Genomic DNA, 26,488 nt, shown 5'->3' with positions numbered 1-26,488 from the left:
CTCTAAGACTATAAGTTGTGAAAAACAGATGCCAATCTGCTTTGGTAGCCAGTCTCAAGGGGGTCCCAACACCACTGAAATCACAAGTTAGCACCAAAAAAAAAAAAAAAAAAGAAAAGGTAGCACATGATAAAAGAAGATTCACATCTAAAGAAATTCCCTTGGGGCAGCCAGGTAGCACAGCGAGTAAGAGCACCTGCTCGTGTTGGGATAACCTGGGGATCGAATCCCGGACTCAGACACTTAGCACCCACCCAGAAACACCTGGCCGCGTAACCTTGAGCAAGTTACTTAACCCCAATTGCTTTAAAAAAAAAAAAAAGAAATTCCCTTTACAACTATTTGGTGGGAACATAATAATGAGATTCTTGATCTTTAATAAATTATGATCAAAATAGGTTCACATTTATATAATGCAATACCATTGACAAAGAACTTTGCAAAGCAACAGAGGCTTGGCCTGGGGGCTATTACTGGCCAGACTGTAAGCCTCTTGAAGGCAGAGACTAGAGTGTTTCCAGTCATCTTGACTTTTGTCTTGCCACTGCACTCCCATCACTTTGGAGGAGAGAATGAGACTGATGACTTTGCCAAGCTCTGCCTCACTAAAATTCAACTCACAGGAGAGTCAAGACATCACACTTGTGTTATCATTGGTCCTCTTCAAGAACTAAGGATGAACAATACCTTTACAGAAACTAATTCATGGGATTTTAACAATAATCTTGTCAAGTAACTACTACAAGTATGACCAATCTCATTTTTCAGATCAAGAAACTGAAACTCAGAGAACTTATGTGACAATGTTGGCACCTGGCAGAGCTAAGATTCAAATCCAGCATTTTTGGCACCAAAGTCAGTACAATATTGATTGACAGAATAAGAACAGAGTTGGGTACTAGACCTGTGATCTCATTGGTGTAGAGCAGAAGCCAGGTTCACAAACTGCAGCTCATGGGCCAAATCCCATGAGCTAAGAATTGTTTTATTTTTTTTTTACAGCAAAATTTTATTTAAAAAAATGTGAACACCATTCAACCCAAAACAGATGGCAACAGGATTTGACCTAAGGCCATGATTTGCTATTCCATGGTATAAAGAACTCCCAGGTACAGAAACTCTGTCCACCTATGCAAGTCAGGACCTTCTTTGTAACTTTTAGTCTTACAGAGTTGCCTAAAGCAGAGATGTCAAATAGTTCACAAAACTCCCAAGGGCAGCCAGACTCAGATTAAAATGTAATTGGGAAATATTTAACAAAATGGATAAAAACACAATAAATATATGTGATATTCTAAGTCAATATGCAGGCTGCAGAGATCCTCATGCTTGGTTTACTGGCCCCCACTTCTATTCAAGTTTGACCACTGGTCTAGAGCACTGAGAGATTGAGTGATTTGCCTAGGGTCACACAGCTAGGATGTACTATTTACAAGTATTGTCTGATCCTATTTGGGGTTTTCTTGGCAAAGATACTGGAGGGGTTTACCATTTCCTTCTCTAGTAGATTAAGAGAAACAGTTTAAGTGACTTTCCCTGGGGTCAAACAACTAGTGAGTATGTGAGAACAAATTTGAACTCAGGTCTTTCTGACTCCAGGTCCAGCATGCTCTTTACTATGCCCAAAAGTCATGACATCACTGTGTGATGTCATTGGTCCTCTTCAAAAATGAAGGCCAAACAACATCAGTTATTTACAAGGCAATAAAGTGGAGAAAGGGGTAGGAGAAAAGTAAACTGATGAAAAATGTCAGAGAGTTATTTTATTTTCCTTTTTAGCAAAGCTGGTTAAAAAAACTGAATAAACTCTCATTTTTTAATTTCCAGGTGAGTTACTAACTCTCCATCTCTACACATTTAATCAGGATTCAAGATATTAATGGAAACTCAGAAAGTCACATGAACCTTTTCTCCATGACAACAGCTGGGGTGACTAATCAGGCATTTCCTGCTTTTACAAAGATACAGATATTTACTAAAGTGTAATGCAGTCAGAGGAGCCTAATGGAAACAGGTAAGTTTGCCTAAATCAACAGCAGGACCGAGTTACTGATATAAGGGCACGTGTTTAGGCAGGCCCAAACAGAGCCTTCTGGATTACTGGGTGGGAAGAACCTGAAAGGGAATATACATTTAGTAAGCATCTACTTTGTCCCAGGCACTGTGCTAAGCACTTTACAAATACCCTCTCATGTAATCTATACAACAACCCTGCTGCAGCAGGTGCCACTATTATCCCCATTTTATTTAAGACATTATGATAGGAAGAAAATGCCCCCTTGGTACAGCCCTGTATAAATATGTGGTTATACAAAGCCTAGAAAAGGGAAATGAAGGGGAAAGAGAGAACCAAAGAGGATGTGATGGTTTTTTTTTTAATCAATAAAAGCCAAAGCAAAACCAAGAGGGGTTAAAACATAGTAAGTACCTTCAATGCTCTGTGGACCCACAAGATTCATAGCCTGATGAGCTGGATATTCTACACGGGGTCTAGCAATGCCCAGCTGTTCCATTACCCCATGGAGTAACCTCTGAATATCTGCTTCTGAGACTCGGTCTGGGGTCCGAGGACTATGAGCAGATGACAGAGTCCATCCCAGCGCCAGCCAAAACACCACACTGTATATGACAGTGGACAGCATCATGGAGCCTATTCTCACCTGTAAAAAGAAAAGAGACCAATTATCAAATGACCACAAGGAGAAAGGGGGCTGTGTGTTTTTCAAAAGAGGGGAAAAGTAGGCAGTTGAAACTTTAGGTTACTGAGCTTGACAGCAAATCCTGCTGAAATTCTAGGTTTGTGAGTGTTTAGAAAGGGAAAAGGGAATCACTATGATCCAATGTGGGTGTAAGAAGAACAAGTCAAGTCAAATGAAACATTTTTCTTTTTGTTGTTGAGGATCTGAACATAGTATATCTTGATTAACAAAGTCTTTTATAATACTCTTTTGTGCAAGATGGAGAAATGTGCACTGGATGATAGTATAGTTAGGTAGATTCAGAAACTGGTTAACTAACCAGCTCCTAACTGTGGTGATGAATGGATTGACTGATGTCAGATTGAAGTGAAGAGTGCTATGATGGAAGGAAGCTAGACCCTTTCTTTGTCCCTAACCTAATTCAAAATGTTTTCCAGTGACTTAGTGGAAGACATAGGTGGTATGTGTTTAAAAATATAGATGACATATAGCCAGGAGAAGCAGCTAATATATTAAAAAACAGACCAGTGATCCAAATGGGTATTGATAAACTGAAGCTAACAAGGTGAAATATAATCATAAGAGGGATATGGACCAGATCTGTGATTTCATTGGGATAGGGAACTCCGAGATGAGGATAGTCCCAACAATGCAAGTCAATACTCTGCAATATATACTTTCAAAGTGGCCCAGAACTTTCTAGGGGTTACATACATAGTCAATGTGTGCCAGAGACTGGACTTGAACTCAGGTCCTTCTGGTGTTAAAGCCAGATTTCTATCATGGTGCCTCTCTATAATATAATCATAGATTAATAAAGAAGTACTATAAATGTGGTAAAATATATTAAAGACAAAAGTCCTCCATTTGGGTTTAAAAAAACAACTATTAAGTGCAGGGCAGGAAAGACCTGGCTATATAGCAATTAAAGCGAAAAAGATCTGGTGGATTTGATGGACCAAAAACTCCATACAAGTCAAAAGTATGATGTGGCAATGCAACAAGATCAATACAATTTTGGCCTTTATTAATATTCAAGGCTAAGGAGGTAGTAGGTGGCCCTGTCATACTCTGGCTGGGTCGGACAGCATATCAAGCATTGCATCTAGTTCTAAGAACAGAAGGGCTGACCAAGGAAGTGAGGATACTTTAAACCATGCCATATAAAGATGAAAGGAATTGGGGTGTTAAACCCAGAGAAGATTGAGGAGAAACAGGATGGTTACCTTAAACTTCTGAAAATTTCAAAAGGGCCACAATTTGGAGCTTGAAAGAACCCAAGAAGTCATCCAGTCCAACCCCATCATTTTACAGATGAGGAAACTGAGGTCCAGAGAAGCAAAGTTACTTGCCCCAGAGGAGGTTCATAGCATAGTTAGGAATTTGAACCCAGGTCCTCTCACTCTCAATCCAGTACTCTTTCTACTATACCACACTGAGTTGGTCCTAGACAACAGAACATAGGACCATGAATAGAAATTACGAGGAAACAGATTACACTTTAATATAAGGAAAAACTTCCTAAACAATTAGATTTGTTAAAAAATGGGATAGACTACTTGGGAAAAGAGGTATAGGAAATTCACTACAGGTGAACATAGGTCACTAGGGGTTAAGGATGCCATATCTCTATACATGTTCAGGTACAGGTTGGACTAAATGACCTCTGAGACCCCTTCAAAACCTAAGATTCTGTGATTTTAAGGGATATTTGTGGTGCTACTTCTCTGATTGAACTGGCAGGCTCCAGGACAATTTGAATATGACTGAGGGAGTTGAAAACTTACTAGAGGGTTGGTACTTTGACTCCATCCAGGTAATCACTTTTAGTGGATGTGCAAAGCATGACACAAGATTAGGCACTGCATCTAAATAAATACACACACACACACACATACACACCACATTATGTGAAGTATTTCTATCTAGTACAGTGCTTTGTACCCAGGAGGATCAATACACTAATTATCCAATAAGGCTAGGCTAGGGGAGTATTCCCAAACTTTTTCCCTTTTCACAAAACCTTCTGAAATCACAGAATCACAGAATTTGCGAGTTAGAGGAACCTCAGCAGCCATCTAAGGCCAACCCATACCTGAAAAGAATATGCACTTTAGCATACTCAACAAGTAGGCTCTGCTTGAAGTGATCCAATGAGGGGGAAGCCACCATCTTTTAAAGTTATTTCATTTTTAGACAGCTTTAATTGTTAGGTATGGGGCTGCTAGGTGGCACAATGGATAGAGTGCCAGGCCTGGAGTTGGGAAGACTAATCTTCCTGAGTTCAAATTAGGCCTCAGACACTTGCTAGTTGTGTGACCCTAGCAAGTCACTTAACCCTGTTTGCCTCGGTTTCCTCTTCTGTAAAAAGAATTTGGAGAAGGAAATGGCAAGCCAGTATCTTTACCAAAACAATCCCAAATGGGGTCATGAAGAATTGGACATGACTGAAATGACTGAACCATAACAATAAAAATAGGTAGGTAATTTTTCTTAACATCAAGTCTAAACTGGTCTCTTTGCAACCTCCATCTAACATTCCTGTTTCTGCCCTCTGGGGCCCAAAAGGGAAAGTCTAATCTCTACTCCACATGACTTCCCTTCAAATACTTGAAGACCATCATCATGTAGCTCCTGAATCTTCTCTTCTCCAGGCTGAACATGCCTAGTGTCTTCAATCAATATTCCATGGCTGCACACCACCTCTATTATCACCCTTTCATAACCAATCAAAAGAAAAATGTGGTAGACTTTCTTGCTAATGGGAGAGGTATAGTAGTAATATCATTTCCCTTCTTTTCTTCTTCTACCAACCCTACCCCCTGAATAGCAAAGACTAACAAGGATGAATTTTTGGGGTCCAAATCATAATAGTAAGAGAAAGAAAAGTAGTTGGGGGGAAAAGTGAGATAGAAACTGGGAAGTAGGTTATATTGATGAGTTGTTGCTGATACCATCATTCATTCATTCGCTCAATAAATATTAAATAAGGACTTACAAAGTGCAGTCATTATACTAAGTGCTGGGAGGGAGGTAGCAACACTTTCTATTTGCTTTGAAATAGCTTATAATCTAATAATGCAAGAGTATACAAGTAACTACAGTGCAAAAAATATAAGGGCCATATGAGTAGTATACAATGTCATTCAGAAAAAGGAGAAAGTGAATTCAATTCAAATTTTAGAATGTGTATTGGGTATCTTTTAGGCTAGCTAGGATGATTATAGGGCAGAGAAGTGGTGTCAACCAAAGAACACTGACTTAGGAAAGCTAAAATTCAAATACTGGCACTGCCATTGTGGGACCTTGCACAAGTGAATTAACATCTCTGGGTCTAAGATAACTCACCTATAAAATGAGAGGCTTAGCTCCTCTTAGATGATTTCTAAAGCTCTTTAAACCTTTCAAATTCTGTGAGTCTTCTTCATGATGGAGGATATATACCTAAGTTGGGCCCCAATTGAAAGATGGGACAGTATGATTTTAAATGGGCAAAGATAAGTGGGGATCAGGGTGGTGGTGTTATTACGGGCAGAAAGAACTGCATTTTTTAAAAGTATAATATTTGAAGCGTAATGTTTTAAAGCTTACAAAGCTGGAAGTCCTGAGTTCAGAAACTCAGAAAACTTACTAATGGTGTGACCCTACACAAATCCCTTAATCTTTCTCAGACTCAGTTCCTGAAGAAACTGAGGTTAAATGATGTTAAGTTGGGGCGGGGGGGGGGGGGGTGGCTAGGTGGCACAGCAAATAGAGCACTGGCCCTGAAATCAGGAGGACCTGAGTTCAAATCCGTCCTCAGACACTTAACACAAAACTAGCCATGTGACCTTGGGCGAGTCACTTAACCCCAATTGCCCTACCTTCCCCCTCCAAAAAGAAAAAAAAAAAAAAAAAATGATGTTAAGTGACTAGCAAAAGTCAAACAACTATTAAGTGGCTAAGCAAAGACTCTAGGTCTTCTGTGCCAGGGGGATGCTGGTAAATGTTTAATTTCTTCTGGGAGCTGGATGGAGGAAGGAATGTATACAATAATACATTTAAAATTTAATCCACATTATTAAGATTTTCTCCATCTCTTTCTTAAGTCTTCACAATGAACAAAACAATAAAGGAAGCCCTGATTTGTAATGTTAGCTAATTTCCAAGGTGTAAATGCTCACATTAAAAATTTAATAACTGGCTCTCTCAGATTCTAGCTAGTTCTAGCACATTCCTGTGACTGTTTCCCAATCTAGTAATTCTACCACACTATTGCTTCCTCCCTGTAAGAACAATTAGTCCAGTGTCTTGGACGCTTTTGTCTACATAAACTTCAGAACTTCTACCTTACTGAGACAAAGGGATATGACAGTAAGCAGAAAAAATGATCTCTAGCATCATCTCTTCTCAGGATTTTGAGGAGCTGAGGAAGATCTGAAGTGAACAAATCAAATTGTTTAATTTCCATTTCTCCCATCCTTAACACATAACAAAGAAGCAAACAAAAATTGTTGGTCTCAGCCTATGATTTCATTGTTTAGGTACATAATTATTAGTGAGAAAATTCCTTCTGCCAATTAAACTTCATCCAGGGTGTTACATAGCCAGCATGTGTCCATGGTTAGATTTGGACCAAAATCTTCTTGGCACATATCAGCTTTTTATCTATTACAACATGCTCTCACAAACTACATAGTATTTTTAACCTTTCAAAGCATTTCCACCTATCTCTGATCCTTTAGTGGAGAACAGAGGCAGAGAAAATCACAATAGACTAAGAGCTATAAAGACACTTAGAGGTGATCTAGTCCAATCTCTTCATTTTATGAGAAACCAGAGACCCAGAGAAGCTAAGAGATTTTCCTAAGGTCCCAATGGTAGTGAGTAGCAGAGTCAGGATTTGAACCCAGATTATATTTCTCCCAGTTCAACTGTTTCCACTACACCGTTGTACCACAAGTTTTATACTTTCCAAATTTTTAGGGAATAGGGGATTTGGGATTAGGGTGTTAAAAATTAGGAACACATGACACCGCTGGGGGGGGGGGGGGGGAGAAATGAGCTCCTCCAGGCAGTCTGTACTAAATCTTGGCTTCTCTTTCTACACCAACACTGTATTTCTCTGTCCAAATCATTAACTTTGCTAGAATTATCCTCCACCTCCAACCAGTCAGTATCTCAGCTCCCTCTCAGTTCTCCCTTTCCCCGTTTTTCTCCTTCTACTTACAGAATAGCCTAACTTCTGGACAAAATTAGGGAACAAAGCTAGTTTTTCTTCTTCCTCATTCCCTCCTCCCTCTCCCTCCCACCCCACCCCCGAAATTCTTTCATCTAAAGTGGTTTGGTTTTGTTCATGGAAAAAAAAAATACTACTTCACTCTATTTTAAATCCACCCTAAGAAAGCAGTGAAAGGACAGACAGTTTTGGGCCAAGGAAGAATCTGCAATTCCTACCAAAAAGGCAGGTGGCAGCCAAGTCCCTCTCCAGCTATCTCCATCCTAGGATGGAGAAGGCGGGGTGTGTGTCTATCTCATCACCACACAATGCAATTCTGTACAGATCAGATCTCCGCCCTTCCCTGCCCCTCCCCCCCCCCCCCCCCCCGCTCCGAACCCCTTATCTTTCCTCCACCTCTACCTATTTCCCCAGGCTGATTATCCCCCAATTTTCCTCCCACAAAATTAAACTCTCATTCTCTTCTCCTGCATCGCAAACCAAAGATCCGGGCCTCAGTTCCAGTCCTCCTGCATCCCCATCTCTGAGGGAAGCGCTCGCCTTTGCAAGGGAGTATGCAAGGTAGAACCAAAGGGGGTGAAGGATGAAAGGGGGTGGGGGAACATGCCTTACTTCCTCAGGGCTACTCACCCGTACAGCTAAGAGGGGAACTCCTTCGAGGGTCTGCCAGATCTCTGGGCCTGGCTTAAAGAATCACTGGTGCGTCACCCCCTTTCCTCCGTAGTTTCGGCTCCGCCTTCCGTCCCTCCCCTGGGCAGGTGGCTCCAGCAGCCTCTCCACTCCAAGCCTGGCTCCTAGGCTTCCTACCTCCCACCCCGCGGACCCCGGTCCAAAATGAATCCACGGATGGATACAGCGGGTACCCGCCTCTTCACCTTTCTCCAGCTTCCGGCAAGGTCAAGGGCACTACTTAAAAACTCTGATCCCTTGGTTCTTTGAAATCTTTTAAGGGTGTAAAGGGTGGCTTGTGTTATCTTTTAACCCCAACTAGATTAATAATAATTAGCATTTATATAGCGCTTAAGGGGTGCAAAGCTCGTTACATTTGTCTCATTTTACCCTCATGACAACCTTGTGAGCCTATTTTACAAGCGAGGAAACAGAGGCTAGGAGATATTGACTTGTCTAGGATCACTCCTCAGTCACTAAGTATTTATTAAGAGCCTATCATGTGCCTGGCGCAGAGGATACAAAGGCAAAAAGTCCCTGCTGTCAGGGGCTCACACTCTAATGGGGGAGATAAGAAAACTATGGACATATGTTTATATATACACACAGGATAAATTAGAGATAATAGAGGAATCATTTCTTTTCTAGTTATAATATGAATCTAAGTTATAGAACATACTAAACTGCTATTTTGGGGCACACAGTGCGAGGCAGAATTCAGACTTAGGCCTTCCTGATTTCAAGTCAAACATTCCATCACTGCACCACCTAATTACCCTGCACTGTGTGAGTCTTCTGCAGCAGGGACTGCTACTTTATTAATCTTTTTATCTCCCTCAGGGTCTAGTATGGTGTACTCAACATAGGTTTTTAATAAACATTTGTTGAACCAAAAAATACATATATAATATAAATCTGTTCCATGCTGGAATAAAGGATATCCTACTGCATATCTCTTCCTCAATCAATTTTTTTTTCTAAAAATTGAGGGAGGGTGGCAAGGCAAACAGATATCACTGTGTAGACAGGAGAACAGGTTGAAATAGTGGCAGCAAATTTGAGAAGAACTAAGGAGTCTTTGGTGGTAGGAACAGATAATGAAACAACTTTAGAATAAAGGAATTCAAACCCATTTTTGGTGGTGGTGGGAGTGCAGTGGGTGGAGATGCATTACAAGGAGGGATCCTCTGGGGAAAAAAGGTGGATATACATTTGAAAATCATTATTTCAAAGGACAGAGAGGAAACATGGTGCCTAAGATAAAGAATCAGCTTCAAACCTGGAGGTTTTGACCCTGGGGTTAATTCTCAGTGCTCCAGGCAACTCTAAAACAAATCTAATTGCAGAACATTTGCCAATTTGCATAGATAGGAGTTCCCCTTAGGGATAATAAATAAAAGCTCAAAGGAATGCAAAGAGAACAGAGACAGAAAGAGACAGCAAGGGGCAGTAGACTTGAATTAGTAAACCTGTGTTCAGATCTATAGTCCAACACATAAAAGCTATGTCACGCTATAGCAAAATATAGTGAATTAGAGCTAGCCTTGAAATTCAGAAGATTTGAATTCAAGACTTACCTCTGGCACATACTAGCTGTATGTCCCAGGGCAAGCCACAACCTCTCAGTACTACAGAACTATCTGAAACTACAAATTGTAAAGAAGGTGCTGACTCCATTAATGGAAGAAGCTTCCTCATCTGGAACATGCCAATGTCAAAGAAATTACAGATTCAAGCCTCTATCCCTAAAGCATGTTGAACCATGTTACTCCTCTACTCAAAAAATCTTCAGCAACTTTCTATTACCACTAGGAAAAAAAAAATTTAAACTGTTTAACATTTTAAAATTTCTTTCACAATCTGGTTCTAACCTATCATTCCAGATTTCATTCTCAGCATTTACCCTCGATCACTCTACCAAACTTGCTTTTCCCCCTACAAAACATTTTATATTTGATCTCTAAGACATTTGTTATAGTTTCAGACAAGCAATTTTCCAGGATATTCTTATTTTAATATCTATGCTAAATAAATAACAATTAAACACAATCCATACAAGCCTTCATTTAAAGTTGAATGTACATTGATGCTTTGATTATATAAAAATGCAAATTAATTGCATACAGAAATCACCAAAGATCAAAGTTGCTTCAAGTTTTACTCTTCCTCCTTAAATACTTTTAATTACAAATAGGACAAGACAACAGGTACAGACATGTTTGTGCAAATTAACTTTAAACATACAGTATGGCTTAAAAGTCATCAATTGTTTCTGCATCATAATCATAGTTCATTGATTAGCCTGATTTAGACACCACAATATAACTCAGAAATGATTCAAACACGTCATAAAAGTCCATGCAAATGCACAGCAGAACACACTTGTTCTAAGTATATGTGATGTTGGAACATTTCTTAAAGAACAAAAGGGAAGTTTCAAAAATGTTATAGCAATAGTAAAGGTATCAAATGAAACTTTCCACAAAGATTCTGAACGTTAACAATATAATTAAAGAAATAAGACAAAAATAAAGTTAATTTATTTCCTTAACATATCTAGCCTTTTTCTTTGCTGAAATTTTATCTAACTTAGGAATTCAAAGAGGCAGTAAGTAGCTTAGTCTTCCTTTCATTTTCAAAGCCATTTATGAAAAAAAAAAATGTCATAAAAAAACAAATCCCCAACTTGTAAATCCAGTCAGAAAATTTTTTAAAAAGTTAAATCAGGGCAATGAAATTTGTACAAGCATAAAAACCCAAGACATTTGTCACTGAAATTTTAAAATACCCAAGAAAAACTAGTAAAAACCAGCCTGAGCTACAAACTGGCATGGATATATGCTACAGTTCAAGCACCAGATCCTTAATCCTATATACATTACTAAATCAAGAAAAAAAAGTTCTGTAATTACAGTTCCAGAGGTTTAGTTGTTGGCAATAGCTGAACCTTTGCTATTGGATTCTTTGGAGAACCTTTATACCAAACTCTTTCTCTTCCTGATGGCTTTCTGACAACACTCTTCTCTTGTGTACCAACAGAAAAAGCTGGACTTGTATTTACAACAGATTTTAATGATTCATGATTAGTTAGGTCATCCAAAACTGACTTGATGTGGCTACCAAGTACCACCTTCTGTTTGCAAACTCTTGTAGGTCTCAGAGAAGTACTCCATGAATCTGGATGTCTCTTCACCTTTGAGCAAGGTTTAGAAGACAAATCTATGCTGGATTTGGCAGTTATCTCTGTGCTTGACTGGGCAAATGGCATAGACTTTTGTTCTTGCTTAAGCTCTGAATAAAGAAGAGCAGCAGAGGAATTATTTGACGTGCTTTCTACATGAGAAAAAAGATCACTATCACAGCTTATGGATTTAACCAATGGGGAAGGCACCTCTCTCAAATTGGTCAACCTCCGCGATTGTCTATTCATTTCTATTAAGGAATTTATCCTTCTGACAGACTGACGAACAGGAGTACGCTGAAATTTCAGAGGTGACTTAACTTTGCTTTCAGTTTTTGAATCATTTAATGAAAGTTTATTAAACCAATGTATGTGGTCTAAAACCTTTCCATGATCTGTCATTTGAAAATTCCCTGCAAGAGTTTTATCACAAGTTTGTATCAATGACTGTTGCTCAACAGTTCTTATGTTCCTACGTAATTTTGATACATGACATGTAATCTTCCCTGAAAATTTAGTGACAACTTCCTCAGAATTAGAGCAACTCGTTTCATTTTCTTTAGTACTAATTTTAGTCTCTTCCATTGTAATGATTTCTTTGTCTCTAGGGAGTTCTTGTTTATTTGTTTGGTCATTCCTGGGAAATTCTTGCGTATTTAAATAGTCCTTGGGCATATTTAAATGAAGATTCTCATCTGACTTAGTTCTTTTCTGAATTGTATGAGATTCTATAGTGGTGTCTTTTACCGAATTTTGAAGTTGATTTACTAAGAAGTTTTGCTCTAAAACAATGAAATCCTCTTTATTGGTATGATTTTCATCATGCTTTTCCATAGATAACATTGTCATTTCATGACACTCTTTAGTCTCAGATAGATTCTTCTCTGGACTAAATTCTACATTAGGTATTTCACTTAATTTTTCTTTCCTTGAATCAGAGTCTGATGGAGGATTGTCACTTATCAAAGCATTAAGATTACTTCCAGATTCAGAAAATGCTTTCTGAATTTTCACTAAAGTTTCCGTGGTTAAATTATTTTCATCTCCACTAAGAGAACTCCCAGTTAGGCTGTTTTCATGCTTATCATTTGCATGAATATCTGTGAGTTCACAAGGAAATTCAGGTGGTATTTCAACCGTAAGGACAGGTTCAGAAAGATTACTTTCCTTGACAAAAGTTCCCACAAGTGATGTCACATTTGTACTAAATTCTTGAAAATGAGTATTATTAGGTCCAGTCCAAGACATTCGATAATTCATATCATCTGTGTGTTCTGGAGTTAGCAAATTTTCCTCAGATTTGCTGATATGCTTTGACCCTGAAAATGAAATGGTGCAGAAATTAAATACGTTTAACTTAATCAATTTGTGAGACACCAATGTGTTAGCTTATTTTATTTCCAAAGCTCCTACATTAAAATAAATTGAATTTGATAACAGAAACATTTTTAAAATGAGAAAGTTGATTGCTATTTTAACAGACAACTTCTCAGCTATTCATAAAAAGTAATCACCAGGACAAATACTTTGCACCAGTATTAGAATTTAACCCAAGATTAAGTACAGATTATCTTTTCCTTTGTTAATCCTTAACATTTTTCTAAGTCTTTTTTAGTAAATTATAAAGATATTATACATACCTTTCTTTGTTAATCTTTCATCAACATCTGGGCTGAAAAGCAGTCCAGTTTTTACAGATTCAATCCTATTTTTAAAATCTTGTTGACTTGCAAGTCTCCGTCCAACATGTTCATATCTATTCAAACCAGAACATCTGTTCTTTTGAGAAAAACAAATTTTTAAAGCTTGGGTTATGAAATTAATTACTCAATTACAAATTATAAGAGAAAGTGCAATAATGATTTCAGAAAAATAACAACATTGATGTAAACAATAATTAACATTCTAGGGGAATTCTTATCCAAAATAACTACAAAATACAAAAAGTACATAGGAGTCAATCTACCAAAACACACTCAAGCTCTAGGTAAATATAATTATAATATGCTCTTTATAGCAATAAAAAAAACCCGACTTAAATAAAGGAAAGAATATTTTGTGCTGATATCAAGGACACACCAATGTAATACAAATGATGATACAACCAAAAATAATATAAAGATTTAGTCCTATTCTAATGAAATAACTGAGTGTTTTATACAATACAAAATAAGGGGGGAGGGAGAATCCATTTAGAGGAACAAAAGATCTAGAATCTCAAGGGATATCTTGAGAAAAAGAAGGAATGAAAAGAAAATACTATTTCTAGACTATAAATTATTATGCTATAAGGCAATAATTACTAAATTTATTTGATATTGGTTAATTAGAAAACTTGGGGCAGCTAGGTGGCTCAGTGAATAGAACACTGGCCCTGGAGTCAGGAGGACCTGAGTTCAAATCTGGCCTCGGACACTTAACACGAGCTGTGTGACCTTGGACAAGTCACTTAACCCCAATTGCCCTGCCTTCCCCCCTTCAGGAAGGAAGGAAGAAAGGAAGGAAGGAAGGAAGGAAGGAAAGAAAGATCAATGAAAACACTCGATTAGCAGCCATCAAAGTATGGTCTACAGACTTCTGGTAGGAATCCCTGGGATACTTTCAGGGGGGGTCCAAGAGGTCAAAACTATTTTCATAACAAATATTAAGGTACCATTTGCCTACTAAAATACTCCACCCTTTTCAAACTGCCTGTCTGTGAGGCAGTATTAACTTCATCAAAAACAATGTATCAAACAGATTCTGTATATAGATATAATAAATAATAATAATAAAGTTTTAACAAATAATAAAAATATAATAAAGTGTTTGTCTTCTATTAAGTCAGAAATTAAAGAGATTTGCAAAAATATGTAAAACAATGTCATTCTCCTAAAATGTTTTTGCCTTTAGAAAATAGTTATTTTTCATAAAACAAACTAAATAATCTAGAAATCAATAAACCCAAGGACATAATTTTGGAAGAAATCCCTACATATCAATTCCATCAGTAAGTACTTGTTAAGGTGCTTTACACTATGTGACAGTAACTATGGTAGAAGCTGGGGATGCAAATAAAATAAATTTTGACAAGAACTGGGAAAACAGGAAATAAGTCTGAGAAAAATTATGTACAAACATTTTATACTATATATTATAAGCTCCAAATGGATGTATGATCTGAAGATTTAAAGTCATAGATATTTTTTTTTTTAAGCAATTGGGGTTAAGTAACTTGCTCAAGGTTACACGGCCAGTAATTTCTGGATGTGGTGCTAAGTATCTCAGCCCGGATTTGATCCCAGGTCTCCCAACTCTGGGGCCAGTGCTCTTACTCCGCCACCTGGCCACCCCTAAGCAATTGGAGTTAAGTGACTTGCTCAAGGTTACCCGGCCAGGTGTTTCTGGGTGGGTGTTAAGTATCTGACCCTGGATTTGATCCCAGGTCTCCCGACTCTGGGGCCAGTGCTCTTACTCACTGTACCACCTGGCCTCCCCTAAAGTCATACCTTAAAAAAAAGATTAGAAGAAAACCAGATGAGGTACCTTTAAAAGCTATAGCTAAGGGCAGAATTCTTACCAAACAAGGTTAGAGGATAAAACTGATAATTTTGCTTACATGAAATTGAAGAACTTTAGTACAAATGTAATGGAACTAGAATAAGGGGAGTCGCTGACAAGGGGAAAAAAATCTATCACATAACTGATAAATGCCTGATTTCCTAGATTTAGAGGTAACTGGTATGGACATATAAGACTAAAATTCATTCCTCAGTGGTTAAAAAGTAAAAAAAGATATGGATAAATAGCTCTTAAAAGAATATGACTTGGGGCGGCCAGGTAGCACAGCGAGTAAGAGCACTGGCCCCAAAGTCGGGATGACCTGGAGATCGAATCCGGGCTCTTGATACTTAGCACCACATCCAGAAATAACTGTCCGTGTAACCTTGAGCAAGTTACTTAACCCCAATTGCTTTAAAAAAAAAAAAGAATATGACTATGAGTAATTATATGAAGGATTGTTTCAACTTACTAATGATAAGAGAAAATTCAAAACAACTCTGAAGTTTCCTTTCATGCCTAAAAAATTGGCAGATAACAAAAGATGGGAAGTCAAATTTGGATAAGTTGTGGAAAGACAAGTAGATCAAAGATAGCAGGAAAGGGCACAAACAAAATATTTCTAACCACATTTTTTTTTCTGGTAGCAAATAAGTAGAAACAAGGAATGGCTAAAAAAAATTATGGTTTATGAATGGCAGAGAAGTGCATCAGGCACATATTTTCACACATGGCCAACGTGTTGATTCTTTTTGTTTGATTATGCAAGGCAGGGCCAGGGCTTCTATTTTAGAAAGAAAGATTTGTGGAGAGGGATGGGGATTGTGGGTAATGATAGTGATACATCGCCCCCACCCCAAATACACACAACACACATGCACATACACATTTGTATATGCACACATGTATTGTGTGTATATACAAATATCAAAAAGAAAGGGTTGACAAAACATTTAAAAATAAAGAAATCAAAAGCAGAAGTAGTTCAGAAGGGAACAAAGAGTGGTTCTGTTACTATCATGTTAAATTTAACATTTACTTAAAGAAAACCCTCAAACTACTTGCAAGAGAAGTTTTGTTCTCTGTATATTGAAATGTTCATGTTTAAGTTCATAATAAAAAAAGAACAGACACACTACTACACTATAACAGAAGCTAAGTTAATCCAACCATTTTGGAAAAAAGCAATCTGGAAATAGTTTAAGGAAGTGACTAAAATGTCTATATCCTCTATCCTAGAGGTACTACTGCCAGACACATACACCAAGTAGGTCAAAGACAAAAAAAAAGGCCCATTTATACGAATATATTGATAGCAGCACTTTTTGTAACAGCAAATAACTGGAAGCAAAGTCTAAAGATACCCCATCAACTGGTAAGTAGATAAGAAAATAGTGATACATGAATATAATGGAATATTGTTATACCGTAAGAAATTACTACTATGAAGGATACAGAAATATGTAGTCTAATATGAAATAATGCAAAGTGAAATAGTCAGAACAAAGAATAAAGTGTACATAATGACAACTATGTAAATGTAAAAAACAACAAAACAAGGCAAGGAAAACTGAATACAGTGAAATCATAATGACCAAGGAAGAGATATGAGAATGTACTTCTCTCCCTCTTTTTTAGATATTGGGGACTATGTACATGGGATACTGTATACAACATCAGACTTGACTGATGCGTTGGTTTGTTTTTCTGAACTATTTTCTTTCTTTTCTATTATTCAGGACAGCTACCAAGAAAGAAGGTAGAGGTATATTGGAAAATGAAAAACAAAAAATACAAATGAAAGTGTAATTCTTTGTGGTCCAATACATATAAAACATGAGATTTAGAAACAAACTACTCATGGTGCAAATTTTACTTGTGGATTACTAAAAATATGGGCATTTTTAGCAGTACTTAGTAGAACTTGTGGCTGCTTTGGTATCTGACAAATTAGTTCACTAAAATTACAAGTTTGAAATAATGAGTGAAAAAACAATGAAGGAATGAAAAATACTTACTACATCTCTGCTACTTTTCTTCAGACTAAACTTGAGACGAAGAGATCTTCGGACCTTTTCTTTACGACTTATCTTGGGGGAGAAGCAACCTGCCTTCCCTGACTCCACCCTAAAATTTTTTTTTTTTGCACAAGAGGGAAGAAAAAATACAATTTTTGAAAACAAGATAATCTTAAGTTGTATATGCTGCCAACAATATTATGTCTGTGGGGCAAAACTTAAAATAAAAATCCATAATAAGTTTTAGTGCTCGTCTCCTGAAAGAATAAAAATAACAGATATTCTTTATGGAGGAGTCCTTACTATCTATGTGGGACCTTTGGCAAATCACAACTTGATGACAGTTTCCTCATCATTTATAACATGAGGGTTTAGAGCAGATGATTTCTAAGTCTATTCTAGAACTAAAATATTGTAAGTAGTGGGAATATGAGAGAAAACTTTATTTGTGTGACAAATTATTGTGCTTCGGATAAGAACTCTTCATAGTCCTTTGGACTTAGACTCTAATAGATTTCTAAATCACAAGTAAAACATTAAGATTGTATACTGACAGGGCGGCTAGGTGGCGCAGTGAATGGAGCACCAGCCCATTGGAATCAGGAGGACCTGAGTTCAGACCCAGCCTCAGACACTTAACACAAAAACTAGCCGTTTTTTGACTAGCCTTGGGCAAGTCACTTAACCCCAATTGCCCTCCAAAAAGCAAAAAAAAAAAAGATTATGTACTGTAGGACAAGAGATAAGGTTTTAATCGAGCAGAAGTGGTTTTCATAGTGAGAATATTTGATAGAGAAAAAAAGGAATGTTCTTGACTAATATATATTAGTATAATGACAGGGAAATTTTAAAAAATGTTTCATTATTAAAGTGATATTAGTTTGCAGAAACAATAAATAATTGAAAGCAAACTATCAAAATAATTTAAACCAAGTTTCATTGGTTAAATTAATTACTGAAGCAACTTACCTGCATACTTTTTTGTTTGCAATCCTTTTACTTCGCCTCTGAGCACCTGTATTCAACAGATGATTTCCATTGATGGCTATGGGGGAGACTGAACTCTGGGAAGATGCACCAGGACTTTCTTCAAATTGAACTATAAAAGTACCACATCGTACAATAACTGTGATTTTTTTTAAAGCACAAAACATATCAATTTTTAAGGGACTTTCAATTCCAAAAAGTTTTTTTTTTTAAACTAGGGCTCAATAACCTTCCTTCATTTTCCTTTTACATGAAAAAACTAGTTTAATTTATTAAGTTTATACTTTAGGAGGATCAACAAAATGTTTAATTTGGTTTTAAATTCTGCTAATAACATACAAAATATTTCCTATATAGAAACTCTGACTTAATATCCCCAGGGGAGAATATCACATTCCCTCTTTGTTTCCCCAATTCATAATTGATAATTATGATATATAATAATAATTCATAATTCATAGCTCAGCTAGTTAGAACATTATGTTAATAACCACTTGGATCTTCCAGTATTTTTTCTCTTCCTTTGGTTTCAATTTACTCGCCAGTTTCTATTCTGACCTGTCTGAGTGCCATTTTCAGTTTCTTTTACTGAATCATCACCCATGTCCCATTCCTAACCATGTATATTCTCCAAGTCTGTGCCCTGGACCCTTCTCCTCTTGCCTCCCTCCAGTTTCTCTCTACTCACACAGCTACCACCCTATTTCAGACCTTCCTCACTCTTGCTTGAACTATAATAGCCTAATTAAACTCCTAGCTTAACTCTTCCCCCTCCGATGCATCCTCCACACAGCTTCCAAAATATCTTCCTATAACACAGAATTGACCATATTGCTTCCTTAAGAAGCCTTGGTGCCTTTAGGAAAAAAAATACAAAATTCTCAGTTTTGTAGTCAAAGCTTTTCACAATCTAGATACAGACTAGTTTTATAGATATTTCCTAATACTGTCTTTTATGTAGTCACTGTTTCACCTGTTGTCCTCTAAATATAGTAACCCATTTCCTGCTTCCGTGCCTTTGACTGAAATGCATTTCCTCTTTATCTCTGCTCTACTCCTCCTTGCCATTAATGTTTTCTCTCCCCCATCAAGTTATCTGATATTTATTTGTTTACTTGCTTATCTTCCTGGGTAAATTTTAAGTTCCCTAAAGATAGAGACTTTTAAATTTCAGTCTTTGGGAAGACAATATCATTAAACTGAAAAATACATAGTGAGATGTAAGGTGTAAGAAGACTGGAAAGAGGCAAGAAATTGGTAAGGGGGACTGACAACTGGTCAGAAGGAGATTACAGAGGTCCCTTTGCTGGCACTGTTGTATTTCCCATACACAGATCTGGGTTGCAGTCCTAGGGGGAGAAGGAGCCCTAGCACAGAAGAACTTGTGGCTGAAGAAGAGTGGGAATCCTGGTGAGAGTTCCAGGGTGGAAGAGTATTTGTGGTCATTCACAGACCAGAGCACAGGACAGGAGAGAATAAACATACCTCTCTTTAAATCATACCACCTTGGAAGAACTGAAAACTTACTACCTCACTCAGAAAACTAACTCAGAAAACAGTTGTAAAAAAAAAAAAAACTTGGAAGCTTGGGACAGAGCCCCTTCCACCCCGGGAGCGAAGACCAACTTTAACATAAAATTGAAAATTGAGTGGAAAAATGAACACACAACAACAAAAAGAGCCCTATCATAGAAAGTTATTATGGTGACTAGGAAGATCAAAATACAAACTCAGAAGACAACCAAGTCAAAATAACTACATCCGAAGCCTCCAAGAAAAATGTGAAATGGTCTCAGGCCCAGGAAGAATTCCCGGAAGAGCTCAAAAAGGATTTTAAAAATAAAATGAGTAGAGGAAAAATTGGGGAAAGAAACAAGAGTGATGCAAAACAGGGGCAACCAGGTGGCACAGTGAGTAAGAGTGCTGGCCCTGGCATTGAGAGACCCGGGATCGGTTCTGGCCTCAGATACTTGGCACCCACACAAAATAACTGGCTGTGTAACCTTGAGCAAGTTAACCCCAATTGCTTAAAAAAAAAAAAGAGTGATACAAAAAAAGCATGAAAAAAGATCAACAGCTTGGTAAAAGAGGCACACAAAAAATACTGAAGAAAATAACATCTTAAGAAAATAAACCAAATGGTAAAACAGGTACAACAATCCACTGAAGAGAAGAACTCCTTAAAAAGCAGAATTGGTCAAATGGAAAAGGAGGTACAAAAACTCACTGAAGAAAATAATTCCTTAAAAATTAGAAATGGGTAAGTGGAAGCTAATGACGCCAATGAGACAGCAAGAAACAATAAAACAAAATCAAAAGAATGAAAAAATATATCTCTTTGGAAAAACAACTGACCTCAGAAATAGATCTAGGAGAGATAATTTAAGAATTATTGGATTGCCTGAAAGTCATGCTTGAAAAAGAGCCTGGACATCACATTTCAAGAAATATCAAGGAATACTGCCCTGATATTCTAGAACCAGAGAGTAAAATAGATATTCAAAGAATCCACCACTCACCTCCTAAAAGAGATCCACAAAGGAAAACTCCCAGGAATATTAAAGACAGATTCTAGAGCTCTCAGGTCAAGAATAAAATACTGCAAGCAGCTAGAAAGAAACAATTCAAGTACTGTGGAACCACAAGGATCATACAAGATTTAGCAGCTTCTACATTAAAGGATCAGAAGTCTTAGAATATGATTTTCCAGAGGGCAAAGGAACTAGGATTATAACCAAAAATAACCAAAAATTATTTGCTACCTAGCAAAACTGAGTATAATCCTTTAGAGAAAAAAAGTAGACATTTAATGAAATATAGGACTTTCAAGCATTCCTGATGCAATGACCAGAGCTGAATAGAAATTTTGACTTCCAAATACAAGTCTCAAGAGAAACATAAAAAAGTAAAGAGGAAAAGAAGAATCATGAGGCATTAAATTAAGTTAAATTGTTTACATTCCTACATGGGAAGATGATACTTGTAACTCCTAAGAGTTTTATTATTATTAGGGCAGTTGGGGTATAGAGAGAGGACATAGGTGTGAGCTGAATATGACAGGATAATATCTACAAAAATAAAATTATGAGGTGAGAAAGAAGAATACACTGGAGAAGGGGTAAAGAAGAGTAGGTAGAATGAGATAAATTATCTCCCGTAAAAGAGGCACAAAAAGAGCTTTTAGAGAAGGGAAGACTGGAAATGCGGTTGGGGTGAGGGAGGGAGGAGCGCTTGAACCATACTCTCACCAGAATTGGCTGAAAGAGGGAATAACATATACTCTCAGTTGGGTATAGAAATCTATCTTACCTACAGGAAAGTAGGAGTGGAACAGGATGGGCAATGATCAAAAGGAGGGAAGATTGGGGAAAGGCAGAAGCAAAATTTTTTTGAGGATGAACAGAATAAAAGGAGAAGGATGAACAAGGTAGAATAAAATGGCAGATATTTACATCAAGTTTTTCTGATAAAGGTCTCATTTCTCAAATATAGAGAACTGAGCCAAATTTATAAGAATACAAGTCATTCCCCAACTGATAAATGGTCAAAAGATGAACAGGCGATTTCAAGTGAAGTAATCAGAGTTATCTATAGTCATATAAAAAAATGCTCTGAATCACTATTAGAGAAATGCAAATTAAACCAACTCTGAGGTACCTCCCCACTCCACACCCCTTCTACCCCCATCAGATAATTGAGACAGTATTGCAGTTGATGGAGTTCTGAACTGATTCAACCATTCTGGAGAACAATTTGGAACTATGCCCAAAGGGCTATAAAACTGTGCATACTCTGAAACAACAATACTAAGTCTGTATCCCAAAGAGATTAAAAAAAAGAAGACCTATGTGTACAGAAATATTTTTTGGAAATTAAAGAGATGCTCACTAAGTATTGGGAAATGGATGAACAAGTTGTAATATGTGATTGTGATGGAATACTAAACAAGAAATGACAATTAAGATGCTCTCAGAAAAAATCTTGGAAATAAGTAGATCTAAGAGAACACTGGACATAGCAACAGCAATTTTGTATCATGATCAACTATAAATGACTCAGCCATTCTCAGCAATACAATGATACAAGACAATTTCGAAGGACTTATAATGAAAAGTGCTATCCACATCCAAAGAATTGATGAAGTCTGAATACAGATTGAAGCATACTTTTTAAAACTTCCTATTTCTTGTTTGTTTTTGGTCTGTTTCTTTTTCCCACAGCATGACTCATATGGAAATGTGTTTTGTATGACCTTTATCAAATTGCTTACTTCTAAAGGAGAGGGAAAAGAGAGAAGGGAATTAGCTTGTTAAAACTGCTAAAGACAATTAGTGCTTTAAAATTTATGATTGGAATAAGACTAAGGAAGAAGTAGCCATTCGCTTAGAGAAGATAGTATAATATCAATAGATGACTAAAAGAAAGCAGAACTATTCAAATCTTCATCTATTCCAAACTTCTCCACTAAGAAGAATGATCTTCAAAGTAGAAATAAAGGGAGAATTACCACCAAGATTCATGAGGGGAATAATAAAGGTATAGCACCTTGACACTTTAAATCATACCAAACATTTAATTTCCATGTAAATTAAAAATTACTACATTAATAATTAGGCAGCTAGGTGGCAGAGTGAATATAATGCTGGACCTAGAGTAAGGAAGACCAGAGGTTAAATTCAGCCTCAGATATATACTAGCTGTATGATTCTGAGAAAATCACTTAATCTGTTTGCCTCAGTTTCCTCAATTATATAATGGGGGAAATAACAGTATCTACCTATCAGAGTTGTTATGAGACTCAAACAATATTTGTAGCACAGTACCTGGTACCTAGTAAGTACTATATAAAAGCTTATTCCCTTCCCTAATTGATGAAGGAAGTGTCATAAATTGTAACTTTATCTCAGCATTTGCATTTTGATTAAAGCATTTGACTCAAAATTCCCTAGTGATATTTCTTGTGAATTAGATAGTAAAATACAGGCTTGGCTAAAACTATAAGTGGGTAGAATAGTAGATAAAAACAGTTGTATCTAGACTACAAATTAGTAATCTGTTGTTAACAAGGAGGGGTTTCTAGAGGAGTGTCACAAATCCATGTGATAGTCAATGCCTTAATTAAAAAAAAAACTTAGAAAAAGAAACAGAAGGGAAGCTTATCAAATCTGCAAAAGATACAATGTGGATAGGAATAGCTCATATTTCAATTCAAATCAAAATTTAAAATGACACTGACAGAAAAGCCTAAACTGAAACCAAAAAGATGAAACTTTTTTTAAATAGAAATAAAGGCAGAGTCTCACATTAAGTTTTTTTTTTTAATCAACTGCTCAAGCACATGATGGGGAAGATTTGGCTTGCTAACAGTTCATATAACAAAGACTTGGGCCTTTTGGTTGACAGAAAGGCAACATGATTTCAGGCTGTATTAATATGGTAGGACATAGCAAAGAAAAACTCCTTATCAATAATGACCTGCAAGTTTGTTTAAATTCCCTGATAATTATAGAAAGAAAGTATAACAACTCTAAAATACTCCCTTATATTCATTAAATTGGGGCAGGGATAATTAGAAATAATAAAATTCTAAGCCGGTGGGAATATGGAGAAATAAACAAAATAACACACCATAGATTTTAGAAAGCAATATAGTATAAAAAATAAAAGCTACAAAATTGCATGCTCTATGACTCCCTACACCAACTATTTCTTATTTACAACATGTAAGGAACTGCTCAAGGCACTGGAGAAACAATATAAAACTTAAGTAGTAGCCACTCTACCCCAGATATCCACTACTAAGACAATATCCAAGAATGTACTAATAGTAAAAGAGACCTGTATTTTCCAAAAACATCACAGCAGTTTCACTCATGATAGCAAAAAACTGAAAACAACCCATGGGTTCAGCAACTAAGGAATGATTTTTAAAATGGGTTATATGAATGTGATGAAAAATTACTGCACCCTAACATCAACTATGAAGAATAGGGATATACAAGACATGTGAAATGAAGCAAAGTAAAGAAAGGATAATCAGAACAATAGAGACTATTGCTATATAAATAAGCAAAACACTGGCAACAATATATATATATGCAAGGAGTTAGAAAGGAATTAAGAAAAGAGGCTATTATTTAACTTGATAAAAACTGTTAATAATGACAAAATTTATTAAAAATATATCAAAATAAAGATCACAGAAAGTAAGCTTGTTCTCTGTGCAGGTCAGCTACCAGGAGTATTGTGTCTAGCTTTAGGCAACGCATTTTAAGGGGGATATTGAAATGGTAGACTATCTAAAAAGAGTTCATAACACCATGCCATTAGGAGAATAGTTGTAAACACTAGAGATGTTTTTCCTGGAGAAGAAATGATTAAGGGAGTTAGGACTGCCCTCCAAATTGCTGCTTTCAAATATGCAAAGGGCTATTATGAAGATGTTGTTTTGATTTTGATTTTGATGTTGTTACTGAAGGCAGAACTAGTACTAACGGATAAATAACCATGAAGAGGGAGATTTTTTTGGTTCAGGTACCATGCTCAGCATCAAAAAGGATCAGAATCTTAAAAACCAGGCCCTAGTTTAACTAAGCACCTTCTCCATGTGCAGGAGTTTGAGGTCTCCAGACATCTGGGTTGGAAACTACAGAGCTTGAGAAAAGTGTAAAGTTGAATACAGCACTAGGGACCCAATAACCAGGTATTTATTGACCCAGACAACAGGTTCAAACTCCCGATGCCTTCAACTTCACTACTAGCCCTCAGTATTCAGAAAAAGAAAATGTAAAAGCATAATCATAGGATCCTAAAGAGTGAGAGCTCCAATAAAATTTTACTTTTTCCTAAAGTCTCAGTTGGAATAGACCTCAGTAGCCATCTAATGTAATCTGTATCTTAACAAAAATTCTCCTCTATAACATTCCTAAAAGGTGGTAACCCAGACATTAAAGGTCTCTAGTTGAGGGGGGAAAGGGGAAAGGGGAGCCAGTGTGATTGGAACAGAGAAAATATGAAGGGAAATAATAGGAAATAAAACTGGAAAGGTAGGTTCTTGCCAGATTGAGAAAGGATTCAAATGCCAGGCTAAGAATTATGACAAGAGTGTGCCTCCCCCTCCTCTTGGCTAAGGACACTCCAGAGAACATGAGAAAAGAAGCTATAAGCACTGGAGATGGTGGCAAGAAAGTTCCTATCTTCTGAGGAGAATCAGGTTTCTGTTATTGTAAGATTAAAAAAAAAAGTTAAGAGATACAGGAATTTTAAAAAATAATTCGGGGTCTTTAGAAGATACAAAGGAACACCTGAGCAAAGGAAGACTATGGGAGCATAAAGCTGAGAGTATGGGAAAAGAGGAAAAGATTTTTTGCCCCTTTTTGACTGAATCACAGGAAAGATGGGGGTAGCAGCTGAGAATTACCCACAACAGAAAAAAAATATGACTATTTCATAAATACTCCTACCTTCTAGTGTCCTTCAGTGATTGAGCACAAAGTCAGTGCAGGTCCTCACTGCTCCTACCTCTCAGAGAGGCACAGAATCTCATAGTTCTGAGATACTGGCAACAGAGAAATAATAATCTGGCTGCTAGGTTGAATTCATGCTTCAAACTCATACCAAATTCTCAACCCAAAATCCCCACTGTCATCCAATGTGTTAGCTATTCCTCCCAGCTTTCTGCCATCTGTGCTCTGCATAAGTAGATTTGCATTCATTTAGCCAACAAACATTATTATGACCTACTATGTTTCAGGCATAGTCACAGATTCAAGACAGGGATTTAAAATAAATACCATAGTTCTTGTGCTCAAGGTTTACAACTTTATACAGAATAAACATTCAATTATTTGTTGAATGAAATGAAACACAATTCACTGCTAGATAAATGAGACATCACTGTACACATGTCTAATCTCAATAGCGCAAATTCTATTTCCTACCTGATGCAGGTGTTGAAACACTACTGAAGAAACTACTTGGTAACAACTCAAAATTTAAACTGGCCTTGATGGACTTCCTTTTTTTGCTTGAAAAGCCATGTGAAGAATCCATTGGTAGTTTCCGCTTCGTCTTAGGTGTTAGAATCACTGGAGTCACTGATGACAGAGCTGTAATTTTAGAAGTTATGTCTTTTTTTTCAACAAAGTTGCATTTTAACAAAAACATTATACTTTAA

General features: G+C 36.9%; 2 protein-coding genes across 6 annotated transcripts in view; both read right to left on the bottom strand.

The window, feature by feature from the left end:
• SCG5 (secretogranin V) overlaps positions 1–8,697 on the bottom strand; it is a 71,774-nt gene extending 63,077 nt beyond the window's left edge. For 3 of the 4 annotated variants that reach the window (XM_069097655.1, XM_069097653.1, XM_069097656.1), the window contains exons 1-2: positions 8,548–8,697; positions 2,429–2,660 (exon numbers count right to left, since the gene is read on the bottom strand). In XM_069097655.1, coding sequence (XP_068953756.1) covers positions 2,429–2,645 — 217 coding nt within the window. In that variant the 5' untranslated portion in view covers positions 2,646–2,660; positions 8,548–8,697. The remainder of the gene's footprint in view (positions 1–2,428; positions 2,661–8,547) is intronic. The other variant, XM_069097652.1, reaches the window with a different exon arrangement.
• Positions 8,698–10,725: 2,028 nt separating this feature from the next.
• Positions 10,726–26,488, bottom strand: part of ARHGAP11A (Rho GTPase activating protein 11A) — a 30,320-nt gene continuing 14,557 nt past the window's right edge. Inside the window, exons 8-12 of one of the 2 annotated variants that reach the window (XM_069097650.1) lie at positions 26,253–26,420; positions 18,295–18,424; positions 17,326–17,434; positions 13,408–13,546; positions 10,726–13,086 (exon numbers count right to left, since the gene is read on the bottom strand). In XM_069097650.1, the coding sequence (XP_068953751.1) occupies positions 11,495–13,086; positions 13,408–13,546; positions 17,326–17,434; positions 18,295–18,424; positions 26,253–26,420 (2,138 nt within the window). In that variant the 3' untranslated portion in view covers positions 10,726–11,494. The remainder of the gene's footprint in view (positions 13,087–13,407; positions 13,547–17,325; positions 17,435–18,294; positions 18,425–26,252; positions 26,421–26,488) is intronic. The other variant, XM_069097651.1, reaches the window with a different exon arrangement.

This window comes from Petaurus breviceps, unplaced genomic scaffold (assembly GCF_028583685.1).
Source record: "Petaurus breviceps papuanus isolate PSGF00001 unplaced genomic scaffold, PetGlider_PUasm1.0 37, whole genome shotgun sequence".
Classification (NCBI taxonomy): Eukaryota; Metazoa; Chordata; class Mammalia; order Diprotodontia; family Petauridae; genus Petaurus; species Petaurus breviceps.
The sequence above is the reverse complement of the archived record's forward strand: the minus strand, read 5'-3'. Positions and strand labels throughout refer to the sequence as shown.